General features: G+C 39.4%; 1 protein-coding gene and 1 long non-coding RNA gene across 2 annotated transcripts in view; both read left to right on the top strand.

Moving 5' to 3' along the window:
• LOC144379143 (uncharacterized) overlaps positions 1-19651 on the top strand; it is a 111064-nt gene that overhangs the window by 75901 nt on the left and 15512 nt on the right. The gene's annotated exons all lie outside the window — the stretch shown is intronic.
• Positions 15123-16076, top strand: LOC144379130 (olfactory receptor 2B8-like). Its single transcript, XM_078055819.1, has one exon. It carries the CDS (start codon positions 15123-15125, stop codon positions 16074-16076), a length of 954 nt encoding a protein of 317 aa, XP_077911945.1.

Here is a 19651-nt window from a genome sequence, read left to right as displayed (position 1 = left end):
CAATTTATTCCTAAGTGTTTTCTTGTTTTTGATGCTATTGTGAATGGGATTTTAAAAGTCTTTTCACATATTTTTTCTTATTGAATAAAAAGGCAACTCATTTCTTTATGTTGAGTTTCTGTTTTGCAACTTTACTAAAACTTTGTTGATGAGTTCTAATAGTTTTTTGGTGGTATCTAGGATCTTCTCTGTAAGATTATATATGTCATTTCCAAGCAAACACAATTATACTTCTTTTTTTAATGTTTGGATGCCATTTATTTCTTTTGAGCCTGATTGCTCAGGCTGGCACTTCCAGTTCTGTGTTCTGTAAGAGTAGTGAGGGTGGGCATCCTTGTCTTGCTTCTGATCTCAGAGAAAAAGCTTCCAACATTTTGCCATTGAGTGTTAGCCATGGGTTTGTCATATATGGCCTCTATTATGTTGAGGTCATTCCTTCTTCACTATTTTGTTGATTATGTTTACCATGAGAAGATGTATTTTGTTAACTGCCTTTCTGCATCTATTTAATCATGTGATTTTTATCTTTCATTGTACTATGTGGTTTATCACATTTATTGATCTGTGTATGTTGCTCATCCTGTATCCCTTCTATACATCCCTCTTGATCATGGTGTATGAACCTTTTAATGTGCTCCTCAATTTGGTTTGCCGATACTTGGTTGAGAAATTTTGCATCTGTATTCATTAGGGATATAGGCCTATAGGTTTCATTCATTCTTTTTTTTTTCTTTGTAGTATTTACCTGTGTTTGGTGTCAGGATACTACTAATCTTATAAAATGAGTTTGGGAATGTCTACTTTTCATTTTTTTTTTTTTTGAAGAATTTGAGAATTGGTGCTAGTTTTTTTTGTAAATGTTTGAGAGTGAAGAAGTAGCTATACTAATATTAGACAAAATAGACTTTAAACCAAAAATGATAACAAGAGACAAAAAACTTCATACAAAGGGATCATTTCATCAGGGAGATATAACAGTGGTAAATATATGGGCATTCAATCACGTAAACATATTAAGCAAATGCTAACAGATGAAGGGAGAAATAGACAACAATATAATAATCATAGGGACTTCAATATTCTAATATTAACTGGATGAATCATTCTGACAAAAAAATATATAAGGAAATATTGGATTTGAGCAATACTTTAGACTAAAAAATTTAACAGAAGTATATGGAACACTTCATCCAACAGCAGTGGAATACACATTCTTGACAAGCACAACAGGAACATTGTCCAGGAGAGATCACAAGGTAATTTACAAAACAAGACAGCAAATTTAAGAAGATTGAACTCATGCAAGTATCTTTTTTTTTATCACAATGGTATGAGATTAAAAATCAATAATAAAAGGAAAGCTGAAACATTTCCAAATACGTAAAAATTAAATAACATCCCCCACCCCAAAACCAATGGGTCAGAGAGGACATCAAAGAGAAATCAAGAAATATCTTGAAAAAATGAAAAGACAAAGAGTACTGACCAAAATTTATGGGATGCCGCAAAAGCAATCTAAGGGGAAAGTTTACCACAATAAAAGCCTACATTAGGAAAATAATTCTCAAATAAATAACCTAACTTCACTCCTGTAAGAGCTAGTAAAAAACAAAGCTCAAATTTAGCAGAAGGAAGGAAAGCACAAAGATCAGAACAGAAATATATGAAACAAAGACCAGAAAAACAACAGTGAATCAATCTGGAAGGAAGACGAGATGAGAACTCACTGTACAAATGATCTTTGATTGAGGTCTTCAAAGGAAAGCCAGGTAAAGTGCATTCTCATTGGCTAAATATCATGGATATCAAAAACAGTTTAGATTCTACTCATTCAGTATATTGGAAAGAAGTCATATAGATCATTTGGAATATAAAGCCAGATCGAGTGTGAAAAGCACACAAATCTTAATGTATTTAGTATCATAGTATATGTTAATATCTTATTGGCTTATTCCCAATGTTTTTAAAGTAAATAGTTTGACACTTCACAGATCTGAAACATAAACACAGATTGCACACTTGTAAGACCTAGCACCTAGATTTGGTTTGAGCTAGAGGAGAAAATACTGACATTTTTTCACTTCTCTCGTGAATTGGTAGTCAGCTAATCTGGACTTCAGATTTCTCTTTCATCTAGAAGTTACTCTAAGGAAATAGCAAACTCACCCATAGACATCAGTTCTGCAGACAACACCAACACCTTTTTGGGTCTGCGGAATCAGGAGCAATGGGAAAAACCTCAGCTCATCTTAGGAGCATTTGAATGGGTGTTAGGATATCAATATGGCATCTTCTTCCAAGGAAGAATATCAAAGATTACAGATATCCAACTACCTCTTGGAAGAAGAAAGTTGGCCTTCGAAGGATCAATACATTTCTATGACTCAAAGAGATTGGCATATTGATGGCAAAGTGAATGTCTGCTGATGAAAGCTCATGACTGCTGGTCCCCCATGAATGCTAATGCACTCAGTGATTGCCAAGTGGTGTGTGGTCATGGAATTGTAGAAAAGTGCTGGGGGTGTGGGGCACCTGGGTGGCTCACTCAGTTAAGCGTCTGCCTTTGGCTCAGGTCATGATCTTGGGGTCCTGGGATTGAGCCCCACATTGGTCTCTCTGCTCAGTGGGGAGCCTGCTTCTCCTTTCCCTGCTGCTCCCCCGCTTGTGCTCTCTCTCAATCTGTCAAACAAATAAATAAATAAAATCTTAAAAAAAGAAAAAGAAAAAAAGAAAAGTGTTAGGTGATGAAACAGAACAGACTCCTTAGAATAAACCCAGGTTCATGTATTTAAAATATGCCAACCTTGGACAGGATAATCCTTGAAAATGGTGAATGGCAAAATTACTCCTCACTCAGACTCTGTTAAAGGCAGTACAGTACCAATTATCTTTAAAATTACTTAGTGGGGCAGGGGGTGTGCCTGGGTGGCTCAGTTGGTTAAGCATCTGCCTTCAGCTCAGGTCATGATCCTAGAGTCCTGGGATTGAGTCCCTCGTTGAGCTCCTTTCTCAGCAGGGAGCCTGCTTCTCCCTCTCTCTCTGCCTGCCACTCCCCCAGCTTGTGCTCTCTCTCAAAAATAAATAAATAAAATCTTTTAAAAAAATTATTCTTAGGGAGAGGAGGCAAGATGGTGGAGGAATAGAGGACCCCGTCTCAACTGGTCCCCTGAATTTAGCTGGATATCTACCAAACCATTTGGAACAGCCATGAAATCAGCCTGAGATGTAAGAATATTTATCTGGATCTCTACAAACAGAAAGGTTACTGCTTTTTGCAGGGTAGGATGTTTGGAGTCATGAATCTGTGGGGAGATATTGGAAGATAAACAGAAGGGGGATGGAGTCTCCATAAGCTGGCTTCTGGAAAGTGATAACACTGGAACGCAAAACTGTAACCCTTAGAAACCTGCTCTAGTGAGAGACATCCTTCTCTGAAAGGGGATCTGGAAATGAAAAGGCAGAATTCTAGGTAGAGCATTGTGGTCTCGGGATAGGAGAAGTCTCAGAGCCAAAGGGGCTTCCTGACCCAGTAGGGTCCCCGAGCAGAAGAGCCAGAAAGCAGGTTATGGTCAGCAAGCCCAGGAAGGAACTCTCAGCTCAGATCGCCAGAAATCGCAAGCCGGGTGGTGGATAATCGCTCTTCTCTTGGGCAGCCTGAAAAAAATCTGGAACCTGCACCCTTGACAGGGCAAAAACTCAGAGCAGTAGGAGCCCTGAAAGGGCTTTGGAGTGGTGCCCAGACATGGTCCAGGAGCTTCGGGTGCATGTGAGAGCCCGAGGCTGCTCGTGCTTTTAGAATCACAAAGGGCATGGCACTCCTGGGTCCCTGAGACTACCTCTGAGAGAGTTGCTCTGGGTGCACACTGATGTCAGCAACACATACAAAAGTGGAGACTGTTTGTCCTGGAGGGTTTATGAAAGGGTAGACTGTGAATTTTCTGCTCTGGGCCAGAGGTTTGGCTGCGGCCATTTTTGCTTTGATCCTCTGAAGAGGAGTGGAAAGCCTCCAGGGAACAAAAGCCACACAGAAGAAGGTTTCCACTGAGCCTATCCTCCTGAAGGTGGGTGGAGGGGGGCGCAAATCAGCACAGGCAGAGTTACCTGAGAAACAGTGCCACAGGCCCCTTCCCCCCAGAAGACACGCTGGAAGAACAGCTGGATGACAATCCTATGGATCCCATAAGACTGTAAAATCCCAACACCAGGGAAAAATTATATATTGAGTTCCAGGTGTGGCCTCATGACTTGTTTATTTTTTGGATACAATTTTCCTTTTCTTTTTTTTCTTCTTCTTATGCCTTTTCTCTGTTTTTTGCTTTTTTTTTTTTTTCCTTTTTACCTTCTCATTTCAACTAGATGTTTATTATATAAACTTTTTTTAGTGGTAACTTTTTAACTTGTATTTTTTCACACCTATATTTTTTATAGATATATGCTTAATTGTAGTCCTTTTTTCACTATTCAATTTTACATATATATATACACACACAAGTTTTACTTTCCTTGTAATTTTGGGACATAGTGTCCTCTACCACACAGATCAAAATACACCCAGGAACAACTGAAATACCCTGCTTTATCCGCACTGAAAGATTATAGGTCCCCTTCCCCTCCCTCCACTTTTCAAAAATTTTTTTAATTTTTTAAATTTTATTCTTGTGTTTCATTTTGGCTTTGTTTTTTTGGTGGTAGCTTCTGACCACTCCAGATTTTGTTAGGGTGCATCTTGCTTGGGTCGTGGTTGATATTTTGGACTCCACTCATTCATTCAACCATCACTTGGAAGAATGACTAGGAGGAGGAACTCGCAACAAAGAAAATGTCCTCTGCCACAGAACTAATGGATATGGATATAAGCAAGATATCAGGGATAGAATTCAGGATAGCAATCATAAAGTTAATAGGTAGGCTTGAAAAAAGCATTAGTGACAATATAGAATCTCTAAGAGCTGAAATGAGATCTAATCAGGCCAAACTAAAAAAATGTTATGAATGAGATGCAGTCTAAACTGGATACTCTAAACTCCAGGATAAATGAGGGAGAAGGGAGAATCAGTGATCTAGAAGATAAGCTGATGTAAATGAAGGAAGTTGAGGAAAAGAGAGATAGGGGCAGTAGTAGCCCATGAAAATAGACTTAGAGAGATTAATGATGCCATGAAATGTTCCAACGTCAGAATTATTAGGATTCCCAATGGGATGGGGGGGGGGGCCTAGGAGGTATATTTGAACAAATCATAGCTGGAACTTCCCTAATCTGGGGAGGGAAACAAGCGTTTGTGTCCAAGAGGCAGAGAGGACCCCTCCCAAAATCAATAGAAACAGATCAACACCCTGACATATAATAGTGAAGCTTGCAAATCTTACAGCCAAAGAATCTATCCTGAGAGTAGCTAGGGAGAGGAGGTTCCTTACCTATGGAGGGAAAACATCAGACGTATCCACAGAGACCTGGCAAGCCAGAAAGGGCTGGCAAGACATATTCAGGTACTAAATGAGAAGAACTTGCAGCCAAGAATACTTTGTCCAACAAGGCTCTCATTCAGAACAGATGAAGACATAAAGAGCTTCCAGGACAGGCAGGAAATGAAAGAATATGTGACCACCAAGTCAGCCCTGCAAGAAATATTAAGGGGGATTCTGTAAGCGAAGAGAGACCCCAAGAGTAATACAGAGCAGAAATTAACAGAGACAATCTACAGATACAGGGACCTTACAGGCAATACAATGGCACTAAATTCATATCTTTCAATAGTTACTTGAATGTAGATGGGCTGAGTGCTCCCATGAAAAGACACAGGGTTTCAGATTGGATAAAAAAGCAGGAGCCATCCATATGCTGTCTACAAGAGACTCATTTTGAACCTAAAGACACCTCCAGATTGAAAGTGAGGGGATGGAGAACAATTTACCATGTCAAAGAACCTCAAAATAAGGCTGGGGTATCAATCCTCGTATCAGACAAATTAGATTTCAAACCAAAGACTGTACTAAGAGATGTAGAGGGACACTATGTTATATTTAAAGGGTCTATCCAACAAGAAAATCTAACAATTGTAAATATTTATGCCCCCAACATAGGAGCAGCCAAGTACATAAACCAACTAAAAACCAAAATAAAGAAACATATTGATAATAATGCATTAACAATAGGAGACCTCAACACTCCACCCACAGCAATGGACAGATCATCTAAGCAGAAGACCAACAAAGAAACAAGTGCTTTGAATGATGCATTGGACCAGATGGACTTCGTAGATATATACAGAACATTCCATTCTAAAACAAAAGAATACTCATTCTTCTTGAGTGCACATGGAGCTTTCTGAGCTTCCTCCAAAATAGATCACATACTGGGTCACAAATCAGGTCTCAACCTATACCAAAAGATTGAGATTATTCCCTGCATATTTTCAGACCACAATGCTCTGAAACTAGAACTCAACCACAAGAAAAAATTTGGAAGGAACTCAAACATTTGGAGGTTAAAGAGCATCCTGCTAAAGAATGAAAGGGTCAACCAGGAAATTAAAGAAGAACTTAAACAATTCATGCAAAGCAATGAAAATGAAAACACATCAGCTCAAAACCTATGGGATACTGCAAAGACTTCAATCCATTCTGAGCTTTTTGAACTTTGAGAGTTGTCATGCTCATCATTTTATTGTTTTCTCTGTATTTTTCCTTCTGTTTTCACTTTTAGGGAGTATTCTCTATTCTCTGTGTAACTGGAATCTCTGTATATATGTCCTGTCTCTTTCACCTTCTGTCATTTGGTCTTCTAGATTTCTCTTTTTTTTTGTCATTACCCCCTTTTTTGGGAGGCTTTTCCTTTTCACGTTCCCCACTTAGACTTTTCATCTGTTTACCCAGTGGTAACCACAGATCCCAAAGCAGGACAGCAGTGCAGGGGTGGTGGGAAGTAAGAAGGTTGGGCTGCTTCCCTCAGATGTAGACCAAGTAGTGAGGAAGAGGATCAGAGAGCTGGGAACAATTCAGGGACCAGAAGTAGCCTCTTGGAGAATGTACTGAGCGGGTGACAATTTGGATCTTTGAGATGAAAGACTGTCCTCACAATTCCAGCTTTGCAGAGAGGATGGTGTCCAGGCTCCTGTTGGAGAAGCATTTCTGCTCCTTCCTTTTTCAGTTATGTTGCTTTTCTATAACATCGTGTTTCAACTGTATTTCTTTTAATTCATCTGTCTGATTCTTTACAGATTCATAATAATGTTTCTTTTTTGCCTAAACTTAGCTCTTCTGAATGTGATTTTATTAGCTACTGTCATCCTTTAAAAAAATACTCCTGATCATTTATACCATTGTTATTTAGCCTCTTTGTTTCCTGCTTTCTCACTGTCATTGGTGTAATATTGGGCACAACAGTGTCATAGAAAAATATGTTCAGTTTCAATAATAATTAACAAGTAAAGGGTCATGATATTGCCTCCCTTGTTAACTAGAACCTGGACAGAACCTCGGATGGCCTCTATCCAACTGCATACCTTTGTCTTTCTTTTGATGGAGACTTTGTTATAAGCAGCATTTTGACATCATTTTTAGTTGTGACTATAATTTTGTCTGTAACTCTACTGTACCACCCATATGTGAGTTCATGAACAGTTTGCTGTCCCTATTTTTGAACTTACGTAGAAGGATCAATTACTTTCTAACTTGTATCTTTGCCTCAGCACTTTGTGTGAAAAACATTGTTTCAATTTGTTTTGCTGTAGTTTAATTCATATTGTTGTAGAGTACTCTTTTGTATGAATAGGTCATGATTTACACATTTTACTGTTGATGGGCATTTGGATTTGTCCAGGTTTTGGTTAATACCAATGATGCTGCTGTGGTGTGTTCTTATGTGCATGTCTTAGAGTATGTACTTGAGCATTGTTCTAGATAATATTGAATCTAGGATGTGATTGTGGGTCAGCATCACTAGATAATGCCACACTATTATCAAAGTGATTTGAGCAAGTAAGCCTGGTAGCAGTGAGCTTGACCTGGGATGCAAGGTGTTCATTGCAGGTCTGTGATTCCTTCTCTCTTCAGGACTCTCAGAGTGTAATGTCTTTGCTAGTTGCCCTATAACTATCAGAATGGAATCTAACTGGTATGGGAATAACTGAGAAAATTCAAATGTAAGAATGTTTTTAGTAGGAAGTAGTTTATCTCTTTAGGCTGAACATGATAAATGAAGCTGGAACTTATGGATCCAAGAGAAACAGCCACAACCCACCCAACAGCTTCCTTCCATTTTTACGTAGTGATTATTTTAACTATCCTGGTAAAGTCAAAATCATTTGGAACTTAAATGCAAAGACTAATTAAAAAGAGATAATTTTTTAAATTGTTGAGTACCTCATTAAAACCTGATGGTTATTAAGGAGGGCACGTGTTTTGATGAGCACTGGGTGTTATATGCAGCTGATGGATCGTTGAACACTACATCAAAAACTAATGCTGTTCTATATGTTGGCTAATTGAACATAATAAAAAAAATCTATCAAGATCAATTGGTCAGTGTTCTAGATGATATGAGATTTTGTTTTCCCTTAGCTGTATTAGAAGTTCGGTAGATTTGGTTGCCCTCCTTTATATTCATGGTAAAGATAAGAATGTGCCTAATTATTAGCTCTGTGATCCATATGTTGATTATGAATGAATTAAATTAAGAATTTATTTACATATTTACATTTAAAATTAAGTAACTGAAGGGACTCTTATCTATTTACATGTAAAATTTGGGCAGTTGTGAGGAAAAAAAATCTTAGGTGTTTTTAAACATCTGGGACATTCACAGATGAGACTAAGGTAGCTGGAGAGTTCTCAGGAGTGATTTGTCCTCTGTGAAATATATGAAATAATAAAAGAGACAGATGAGGTCTCCTCTGGCTTTGTCCTTGATCGTCCTTCTCCCTGAGGATTGCCATCTCTGGCCGCTCAGTGACAGGGGCTCATTAACAGTGTGGGCATCTGCTCCCCAGAGACGTCAGCCAGGGAAACACATTTGGTTCTCAGTGCCAGCCCAGCCACAGCTGAGCGTCACAGCACCCTCTCCTGTGCTCATAAGGGTCTCCCTGTCCTACAGACAGGTCATCGTATTCGGGAAACCATAGTGAGAGTTTGCAAGGGACTTCACTTCCTACCTCCTAGAGGCAAAGTGTTGATCTCTGTCCACCTGAAGACTCATGAAGTCATCGGGAGAAAGCATCCTTTCGCTTAGGAAAAATCTATGGATAACCCAGTGCTGGTATAGTCAACCTTTGCATTTACTGCATGCAACTGATTCTACATGTCCAAGGGCCAATCCCCAGGACTGTCTGTAGGCAGTGACTTGGAAAGGAGGTAGCGAAATAGCTTAGAACCCACAGAGAGGGTGAACAAAGGTGAGTGAAATGGAACTCAGTCTGTGTGTTGCTTTAGGAATTGGGAGTTAGTTTCTTTTCAGTTGCAATTGTTCTTGAAACAGAAAAGCTGTATTGGTTTGCATATATGGTCCATTGTCTAAAGGAACAGACTGTGGAAGGTCACCAAATATAAGAACTAAATTTAATTGTTCATTATAGACTCCACCAAGTTGTTCCCAGACATTTCATTGTACTGTAGTACATTCATTATACCTGTGTGTGCACATGTGGAAAATAATTTAAATATGCATATTTAGTGTTAATAAAATATGGCCTTCAGTAATAAAATAAGAGAATATACATATATGTAAAAGTATTAGACTCTATGCTTCCATGCTTTCCCATTGGTCCTTATTGTCTGTGAAATTAGATAATGTTTGTTCTCTATGCTTAAAACTCATTCTATTTATCATTTCTAAATCTTCATTTTCTCCCTTATGCATTACTAAATTATCTAAAATATTATGGAATTTTAAATATGTTATGTTGTAAATCCAACAGTGGAGTCCATGTTGTGAATATTGTGTCAAAGCATCTCTGTTTGGACACTGGGTTCCATCCTTCTATCCTTGCCCAGGATCCTGAATGGACTCTTGTATGAATGCTGTTGGTGACCTGCTCAGATGCTCTCTACCTGGCTGCTGATCCAATCCACTCCCTATGTGTTAGGAATATGGGCTGCAAGGTTCACAGCCATTCCCTTCTTCAGAGATTTGCCCTCAAGTGAAAGGGAGCCACTTTGCCAGGTGGTCTCAGGAACAGGGTGGGGGCAGCTCACAGCCAGTGACAGACTCATGGGATAGACAAAAGGCTGTCAATGCCAAGGCAGGACAAAATCTGATGCAATTCTTGCTCCAGAGCTGTGCTGTCCAATATAGAAGTAAGTAGCCACAGGAAGTCATTTAAATTTAAATTAATTAAAATTAAATAAAATTTAAAATTCTATTTCTTAGCTAGAACATTTTATTTTATTTATTATTATTTTTTTTTTTTAGAGAGGGAGAGAGAAGGAGTGTGTTCTGTATTTCCAGCCAGCATTATTTACATAGTTTGTCTAAGAGGAATCAATCTCTCTTACTGCATTCAGTCATTTGATGCTTACCTATACATAGATGATGGTTTTTAGTCTAATTACACAAGTCTTAAATGTGGTAAGCAGGAGATGAAATGAAATTTCTCATTTAACCTTAATCAAAATATATCCTTCCTCTGGGAAGATTGTGTTCTGTGGTGGTGCACACAGATTGGAGAGGGATGGATGCTGAGTAGGGGAGGTGAAAGGGAAGAAACTGACCCAGATCAGCAGAACATAGTTTTTAAAAAAAAATTTTTTTATTGTTATGTTAATCACCATATATTACATCATTAGTTTTTGATGTAGTGTTCCATGATTCATTGTTTGTGTATAACACCCAGTGCTCCATGCAGAACGTGCCCTCTTTAATACCAATCACCAGGCTAACCCATCCTCCCAACCCCCTTCCCCTCTAGAACCCTCAGTTTGTTTTTCAGAGTCCATTGTCTCTCATGGTTCGTCTCCCACTCCGATTTCCCCCCCTTCAAATTCTTCCCCTCCTGCTATCTTCTTCTTCTTCTTCTTCTTCTTCTTCTTCTTCTTCTTCTTCTTCTTCTTCTTCTTCTTCTTCTTCTTCTTCTTCTTCTTTTCTTCTTCTTCTTCTTCTTCTTCTTCTTCTTCTTCTTCTTCTTCTTCTTTTTAACATATAATTTATTTGTTTCAGAGGTACAGATCTGTGATTCAACAGTTTTGCACAATTCACAGCATTCACCATAATACATACCCTCCCCAATGTCTATCACTCAGCCACCCCATGCCTCCCACCCTCACCACTCCAGTAACCCTCAGTTTGTTTCCTGAGATTAAGAATTCCTCATATCAGTGAGGTCATATGATACATGTCTTTCTCTGATTGACTTATTTCGCTCAGCATAACACCTTCCAGTTCCATCCACGTCATTGCAAATGGCAAGATCTCATTCCTTTTGATGGCTGCATAATATTCCATTGTATATATATACCACATCTTCTTTATCCATTCATCTGTCGATGGACATCTTGGCTCATTCCACAGTTGGGCTATTGTGGACATTGCTGCTATAAACATCGGGGTGCACATACCCCTTCAGATCCCTACATTTGTATCTTTGGGGTAAATACCCAGTAGTGCAATTGCTGGATCGTATGGTAGCTCTGTTTTCAACTCTTTGAGGAACCTCCATATTGTTTTCCAGAGTGGCTGCACCAGCTTGCATTCCCACCAACAGTGTAGGAGGGTTCCCCTTTCTCCGCATCCCCGCCAACATCTGTCATTTCCTGACTTGTTAATTTTAGCCATTCTGACTGATGTGAGGTGATATCTCATTGAGGTTTTGATTTGGATTTCCCTGATGCCGAGCGATGTTGAGCAATTTTTCATGTGAGCAGAACATACTCTTGAGAATCGATGGGAGAATGAATGTACAACCTGATCTTTCCCATATTCAGTGTTACTAAAGGATAATAATTTTCATGAATATAATGAGAAAAAAATAGAAGTGAGATGGTAGACTATGACATGAATATTGTAGTTCCCTCCCAGTGTGCTCTCCAGGAAGACACTGGAAGCAATTGTAACATTCAGACAGTCACATTCTTTTTTCTCTTTTGGTGGGCATCTGCTTTGCCTGATATTTTATTTTTCAACTTAAAATCATATTCATTTTCATACTGGTCAGATAGGTAGTCAATTAGCATTCCTTCAGATACACACACACACACACACCCCTATATAATCTTTTTAAATTTTTTTATTTTATTTAAATTCAATTAACATATATTATTGGTTTCAGAGGTAGAGTTCAGTGAGTCATCAGTCTTATACAATACCCATTGCTCATTCCATCACGTGCCCTCCTTAATGTCCAGCAACCCTCGGTTTGTTTCCTATGATTAAGAATCTCCTATGGTTTGTCTCCCTCTGTGGTTCATCTTGTTTTATTTTTTTCCTCTCCTCCCCTATGATCCTCTGTTTTGTTTCTTAAATTCCACATATGAGTGAAATCATATGATAATTGTATTTCTCTGGCTGACTTATTTCGCTTAGCATAATACCCTTCTAGTTCGATCCACGCTGTTGCAAATGGCAAGATTTCATTTTTTTCTGATGGCTGAATAATATCCCATTGTATATACACACCACCTCTTCTTTATCCATTCATCTGTCAATGGACAGCAGGGCTCTTTCCATAGTTTGGCTATTGTGGACATTACTACTATAAACATCAGGGTGCACGTGCCCCTTCGGATCACTACATTTGTATCTTTGAGGTAAATACCCAGTAGTACAATTGCTGGGTCCTAGGGTAGCTCTATTTTTAACTTCTTGAGGAACCTCCATACTGTTCTCCAAAGTGGATGTACCAGCTTTCATTCCCACCAATGAAAGAGGGTTCCCCTTTCTCCACATCCTCACCAACATTTGTTATTTCCTGACTTGTTAATTTTAGCCATTCTGATTGTTGTGAGGTGGTAATACACACATATATAATCTTGTAAAGCAGCAAATCATTTGCAGAAGTTCATTTTACCAGGGTTTTATCTTTTCTAACCTGTCTTCTTAGTCCTAATTGATATAATAATGTTAAAATATATCATTATTATATTCTAGTGGTACATGATGTGATTGGTTTTTCTCTTGGATGAGTTAGCATTTTATTTCTGCCTTCTTTCACTTTGGTGACTGTTTCCTTTCTTAGGCACATTTATTTTTTATTTTTATTTTTTTTTAAAGATTTTATTTATTTATTTAGTTTGTTTATTTTTATTTCTCTTTTTGAGAGAGGTAGAGTAAGAGAGAGAACACATGAGTGGGGTGGAGGGGTGTGGGAGGGAGAGGAAGAAGCAGACTCCCCACTGAGCAGGGAACCCAACATGGGGCCTGATCCCAGGACCCTGATATCTTGGCCTGAGCTGAAGGCAGACGCTTAACCAACCGAGCCACCCAGGTGCCCCTCTTATGCACATTTAAAAATGCCAGCAATTTATTTCAGATAAGTGTATGTGCATGTGTGCAGGAGACTGAACCATGGTTTGGTTTTTTTGCTCTTCTGAGCAGGTGTGAGTCAGGGGATATACCCTGTTGTACACATTTAGACTGTCTCAAATACTTTTATATGTTAATTCTATTAAGAATTTTTTTGTGTGGATACCACCGAATACCTCTTTATAGGAAATCAAAGGAGGTATAAAATAGTGTGAAATACTACATTCTCTATTTGGATTTTATGGACACTTATTTTATGCCAGTTTCGTACCGTTTCTTTCACACATCAATGGGTCTAAAATCAAACCCAATTCTGATTTTTAAAGTCTTAGAAGAACTAAAAGTGTAGTGTATGCCTAATCATTTGAATAAGATAGAGCTAGAATAATTTTCTGATGCCTCTTTAGTTGGTTTAGAACTATGCTTCTTCAGTAGTAGGCAGTTGGATGAAAATGGTCATCAGACTTGCCTTAGACCTGGCATGTGTTGGGTACAACCCTTAAGGATAGCTTCTAGAAAGGTGGTAATTAGCCTGATGACGATGGATGTCTGACATTTTGTATACTACCAAAATATCCTTTTCTTTATGCCTTTCCTTGTACTAATTTAAGGTTTCCTTTATAGCGCTTTGACCTGCTTTGCCTTGAGAATGTATCTGTTTTTATCTCTATGTTATTATCTATGTAATTATTGCATCAGAGGGAGTGATGTAAAGCATTACACTGTGTACATAGATTACACAATTGGATAACTCTTGAACGTGTTTATTCTGATTAGAATGTTGATAGGGAATAATCCTACCTCTTTCAGGAATTTTAAAACTCTTGTTGGTAATGTGTGAAATAGAAATCTGCAGAAGGAAGAGGAAAGTTTTGGCCACCAGATTTTAGAGTTCTGATTCTACCTATGAATGACCAATGACTTTTCAGAGTTCCCGACAAATTGGTACAGTAATTTTAAGCATGTTTAGGGAAAAGTGAAGCACTGTATTTAGATGGTGTTGTTCTCCTTGATGGAGTGTTTAATTGTTTTGCTACAATACAAAATAAAAAGGTATATCTTTCATAAATATATTAGAGAGTCAATTCTGCCCAAATGTTTATATGCAGAACTAGTAGTGATATTTTGAATGAAATTGTATTCTCTGTATAAGCACATTCTAGGTCTTAAATTCCTGTATCTGAATGCATTTTTGCGATTATGTTGTATTATATTCTATTGCATGTGAGGTGTGTGCAAATCAAATTGTGTAGAATCATGAGATACATATTTACAATAACGTCTCTCTCTCTGTCTGTATCTCCTTCTGATTCTTTCTGATTGCTCTCCTTCTTTTTCCCTCAGCCCCATTCTCTCTAAAATGTATGTACATACTTATAGTACTTATATAAGTCTTATTAAGCTCAGAATGAAAGACCTTTTGTACCTATGACTGATGCCAACACAGGTCTTTTGTGTGATTTTTCTTATATTAAATAATTACTTTTTGTGATAATGTGGACCTATATTGGTATAAACTATGTCAATATAAACGAGTACCTCATTTATTCAAATAGTTACTGATAAAATCCAATGGCCCTGTCTTTAACATGGTAGATCCACTCCCCTCCAACTGATTATTTTTTTATTATTTCTTTTAAAAATTGCTAAATTCTTGGTCCTGACAGGAAACATGTGCCAACAGAGGATGGAACAGAAAAATGGCAGTTCTTTCACTGGGTTTATCCTGCTGGGTTTCTCTGACCGGCCTCAACTGGAGCTAGTCCTCTTTGTGGTTCTTCTGGTCTTCTATCTGTTCACTCTGCTGGGAAACACCACCATCATTGCCTTGTCCCACCTGGACCCACATCTTCACACTCCCATGTACTTTTTCCTCTCCAACCTAAGCTTTCTGGACCTGTGTTACATGACCAGCACTGTCCCTCAGCTCCTGGTTCATCTCAGGGGAGCTGACAAGTCTATCTCCTTTGGTGGCTGTGTGGCTCAGCTCTTCATTTCTCTAGGGTTGGGAGGCACGGAATGCATTCTCTTAGGGGTCATGGCACTGGACCGCTATGCAGCCATCTGCAGGCCCCTGCGGTACACAGTGATCATGCACCCCCGTCTCTGTGCCCTCATGGCTTCTGCATCGTGGTCCATTGGTTTTGCCAACTCCTCATTGGAGACAGTGCTCACGTTCCTTTTACCATTTTGTGGGAGAAATAAAATAGACCATTTCTTTTGTGAGGTCCCCCCACTGCTCAAGCTTGCCTGTGTTGACACCACTGTGAATGAGTCTGTGCCCTTCTTAGTTGGAGTGATCATTCTCCTCATACCTGTGGCATTAATCATCTTCTCCTATGGTCAGATTGTCAGGGCAGTCTTAAGAATAAGGTCATCTGCAGGGCAGAGGAAAGCGTTTGGGACATGTGGGTCCCACATCACAGTGGTCTCCCTGTTCTATGGCACGGCCATCTACACTTACCTCCAGCCCAGCAACAACTACTCCCAGAATCAGGGCAAGTTCATTTCTCTGTTCTACACCATCGTCACCCCCATGGTCAACCCTGTCATATATACACTGAGGAACAAGGATATGACGGGAGCAATGAAGAAGGTGCTTTGGAGGGGCCATGGCTCCAGATGACTGGAAGGGAAGACCCTTTGATGGAAGATGTTGAATGCCAGAGCACTTAAGATGATTGTGTCCCCCCCTCCATGTCATCCAAAGTTTCCTCTGACAACTCTCAAGGGAATTTCCTTACCTGATTCTTTTATGCAAGTGAGTGCTCAAAATCTAAGTCCATTGACTCATGCGGCCTCCAGAGAGGCTGCCTCAGTGTTCCCAGAGCGCCTGCACCATATTGTTATTTTAAAAAGCTCCACAGGTTTTTCTTAACCAGCCCCCCAATCATTTGGTAACACTATTCCATTTCTACATGCAGGAAGACATTCACACACATCCTATATAGGCATAGGGAAAATAAGAACAGGAACCAATAAAACACTACAAGAAATATTAACATTGTAGCATTTTCTGGCAATTGTTGGAGGCATATGTCTTACTCTTGCATTTTGTGATCATGGCTCTTTTTACGAGGTCTGTAGGTTGCCTGTATCACAGCTTTCTCATAGAAGTAGGTGGGCAACTATGGGAAAAACAAACAGCTCAAAGAAAAACCTGCTGACATGAATCCTGATAAAACCATTTAGATATCAGGCCCTAGCGTGATGTCACTAGTGTAACAATGGTTTTATGTAGACTTCTGTCACAAAAGGGGGACAGCATGAGGCATGCCTGCCAGCGACATTGGGAGCTTCAGCTGGTAATGCACTAGGCAGTCCTTACGTGCAATTCTGTACACAGCAGGACAAGCACCAGTGTGAGGGACACAAGTTGCTTGTGTGCCATCCTGTTCATTAAAAATGACTTTTTGAGGACATTCTCATATCTGAACAGTATATGACCCAAATCTTATTTTATATTCTATCCATTTTAACTACAGTAATGCAGCAAAAGTTTCAAGGGTAAAATACTTTTAGATACTGTCTTCATACCATTTTATAAATTCTTTGATTGAGGCATCAACTGATAAAGGCTTTTATATCTCACATCTGCCAAAGGACCCATACAATTTGAATGCAGTGACATATTATAAAAATATGGGAAATGACCTTATTTCATAAGGAATCCCATTTACTGTGGAGCTTACCAGATTCACCAGGAGAAAATTTAAGGAAAAAATAAGTTGTACATTAATTATTAAACATCTCCATGTATCTAAGCTTCAAAATAGCCATCTTGGTATGAACTGTCATACAATTCTGAATTAAGAGTAAAAAATATAAACATCCCAGAATAGTTGAATCTGACATTCTAGCCCAAAGATCTTACCTCAAGCTCAGTTTGCACATAAATGTGTTTTGGGGTACGGGTCTGGGTTTTTGTATATGTGTATTGTCATGAACAGTGTATTTTCCCACGGAGGCTGGAGCTTTGGCAATGCCATCTTCATAGAAATGTTTCTGAGTTTTGGTAGGTTTTTCTAAGATGCTACACTGTAGCCCAGTGTAAGTAAATGTGTTTGTGTCTTGGACTGGACACATATACATAACAAGTGTACTTACTGTTCCCTATCCTGACAGCTAACCAGCATCCTCCACGGCCTTGAACTCCTTGAGCTGGTCATGCTCATGACAAGTGATCTTTGTATAGAGACAGCATGTGGAGGCTGGAAATGCCAACCAGGGGAGATTATGCACACGGTCAGGTTCTCTCTGCATCGCTAACAGCATCACAGTGTTCCCTCTTGAAATCAGCACCTGGGATATAGCTTGACACCATAGTGATGTTTCATGTATGCCAGTAGAAAAACAGTTTTGTAATACTGTTTATCCCCGATGGTGACAAATTTCCTACTCTCCATTATGTTTCAACCACATCTTGACGGTTATACCCAAATGGTCACTTTAAAACCCCTCAAATGAACTCTCTTTGTTGCAAAATCCCTCAAGGTCTCATGAAACCACACAGCCTATTATTCTGGATGAATATCTACTTCTCTGCTCTTAAGGACACACAGAGCCCTGGGGTGAAACATTTATTTTCTTTAAGAGAATGTTTGAATGGCATTTGCATGTTTATGTTACATGGGAATTAATTATAGAGAACAAAGACCTCTGGGATACATGCTAAAATAAAAAAGAAATTATTTGGAAGTCCAAACACAAGTTCAGTATCGTTCTGTAACATTTTTCTAATGTTAAGAATCTGCCACCGTGTGCTCTCCATGCTTTGGCTGTAACAGACTACAGGGTTGTGTAAATTGCCACCAATATTATTTGGACTGTTTCCTTTTGAGTTTTCACCAATAACTGTGGCATGGCTGTGGGATTGTATCCAAGGCTTGGCTAAATTATTTTATTCCATCTGTCGTTAGCACATGGAGGTCAGGGTGATCATGATGCTCTAGAGCAATTCATGGATTCTTCCAGCTCTTTTGCTTTCTGAGGAATACAGGGTGCACACCCTCAGCTCAGGTAATGGGTGATTGCAGAGACCCAAAATGTCAGTCGGGCTCACATGAAACACAATTCTTAACCAGCAGATGATATATCACCAATTATCAAAGGACACAAAATGGCAAGAGTACATGCAGGAGGCCCCAGACCCGTCAGACAGCTTCGGAGACCCCCTCACTGCAATGGAAAGCAGTTTGTTTCTCAAATGTGAGGCAGAACTAGTGTGGTACAAGTCAGCACAGAGACGCTTCGGGATTCTCAGATTATGTGTCCCTGCCTTCATAGCCCTGTTTGGCTTTTGGGCTGTCATTTGGTAGCATATCTGCCGTGCGTAGAGTGTAGGTTCTGACCGGACCCTCTGCGTGGTGCTGAAATTACTACTAGGTCAGTAATCAGAGTACAGCCAGCCCCGTAAGACCCTCATGTGTTCGTAGTCTGTGCATTTCGTGGTTACTCTTTGCCAGAGTTCTGCTCTGTCCAGGCTCACTGAGGACGGACGAACAGGTTATAGAACCCTTTCCTTTGCAGGTGACTTCTTTTCAGATGCTTGTTTTGTAATACAGGTGAGAGCTTCTTTCATCATTGTGGTATTGTAGCGTATTTCAGACCTGGTCTTACAGACTGGGAACCACTGTGTATGGAAATGTGGTTTGCTGGGAAGGTGGGCTCTGTGTAAATTCAGAAATGAGCGGATGAATGACTGCTGATCAGAGGGGTCAGGGGATGGGGTCCCTGAGGTGGCCTTAGGGACAGGACACTTGCTTTGGGGAGGGAGACATTTCCTTCTTTCCCCCAGAGTTCTTCCAGCTGTTTTGGAATTAAATGGAGATGACAGAGAGTAACAGGAGAAAAAACCCTGAAGATTTATTTATTACCTGCACATGGAGGCCCAATAATGAAATTGAGACCCAAAGAAATGATCAAGGCAGGCAGTTTTATACATTTATACAGAGACAAGAAATGTGTGGGGAATTGACAGGATAAAGAAAACAGGTGCTTGGAAACTTTAGTTAGGAAGGAATTCTAATTGGAATTTGGGCTGAGGCAGTAGATTCATAAAAAAATAGCAAAGTTTATTTCTATAGCACTCTCAACTTTCAGGTCCCTACCTGTGGTGATAACAATGTCTTTTACTTCGTAGTGATTGTTGGGTGCCTTTCATGGGGGAATTTGTTTCCTGCTTTCAGGGGCACAGAGGAG

This window comes from Halichoerus grypus, chromosome 9 (genome assembly GCF_964656455.1).
Source record: "Halichoerus grypus chromosome 9, mHalGry1.hap1.1, whole genome shotgun sequence".
Taxonomy (NCBI): Eukaryota; Metazoa; Chordata; class Mammalia; order Carnivora; family Phocidae; genus Halichoerus; species Halichoerus grypus.
This window is presented reverse-complemented; position numbering and strand designations above follow the sequence as displayed.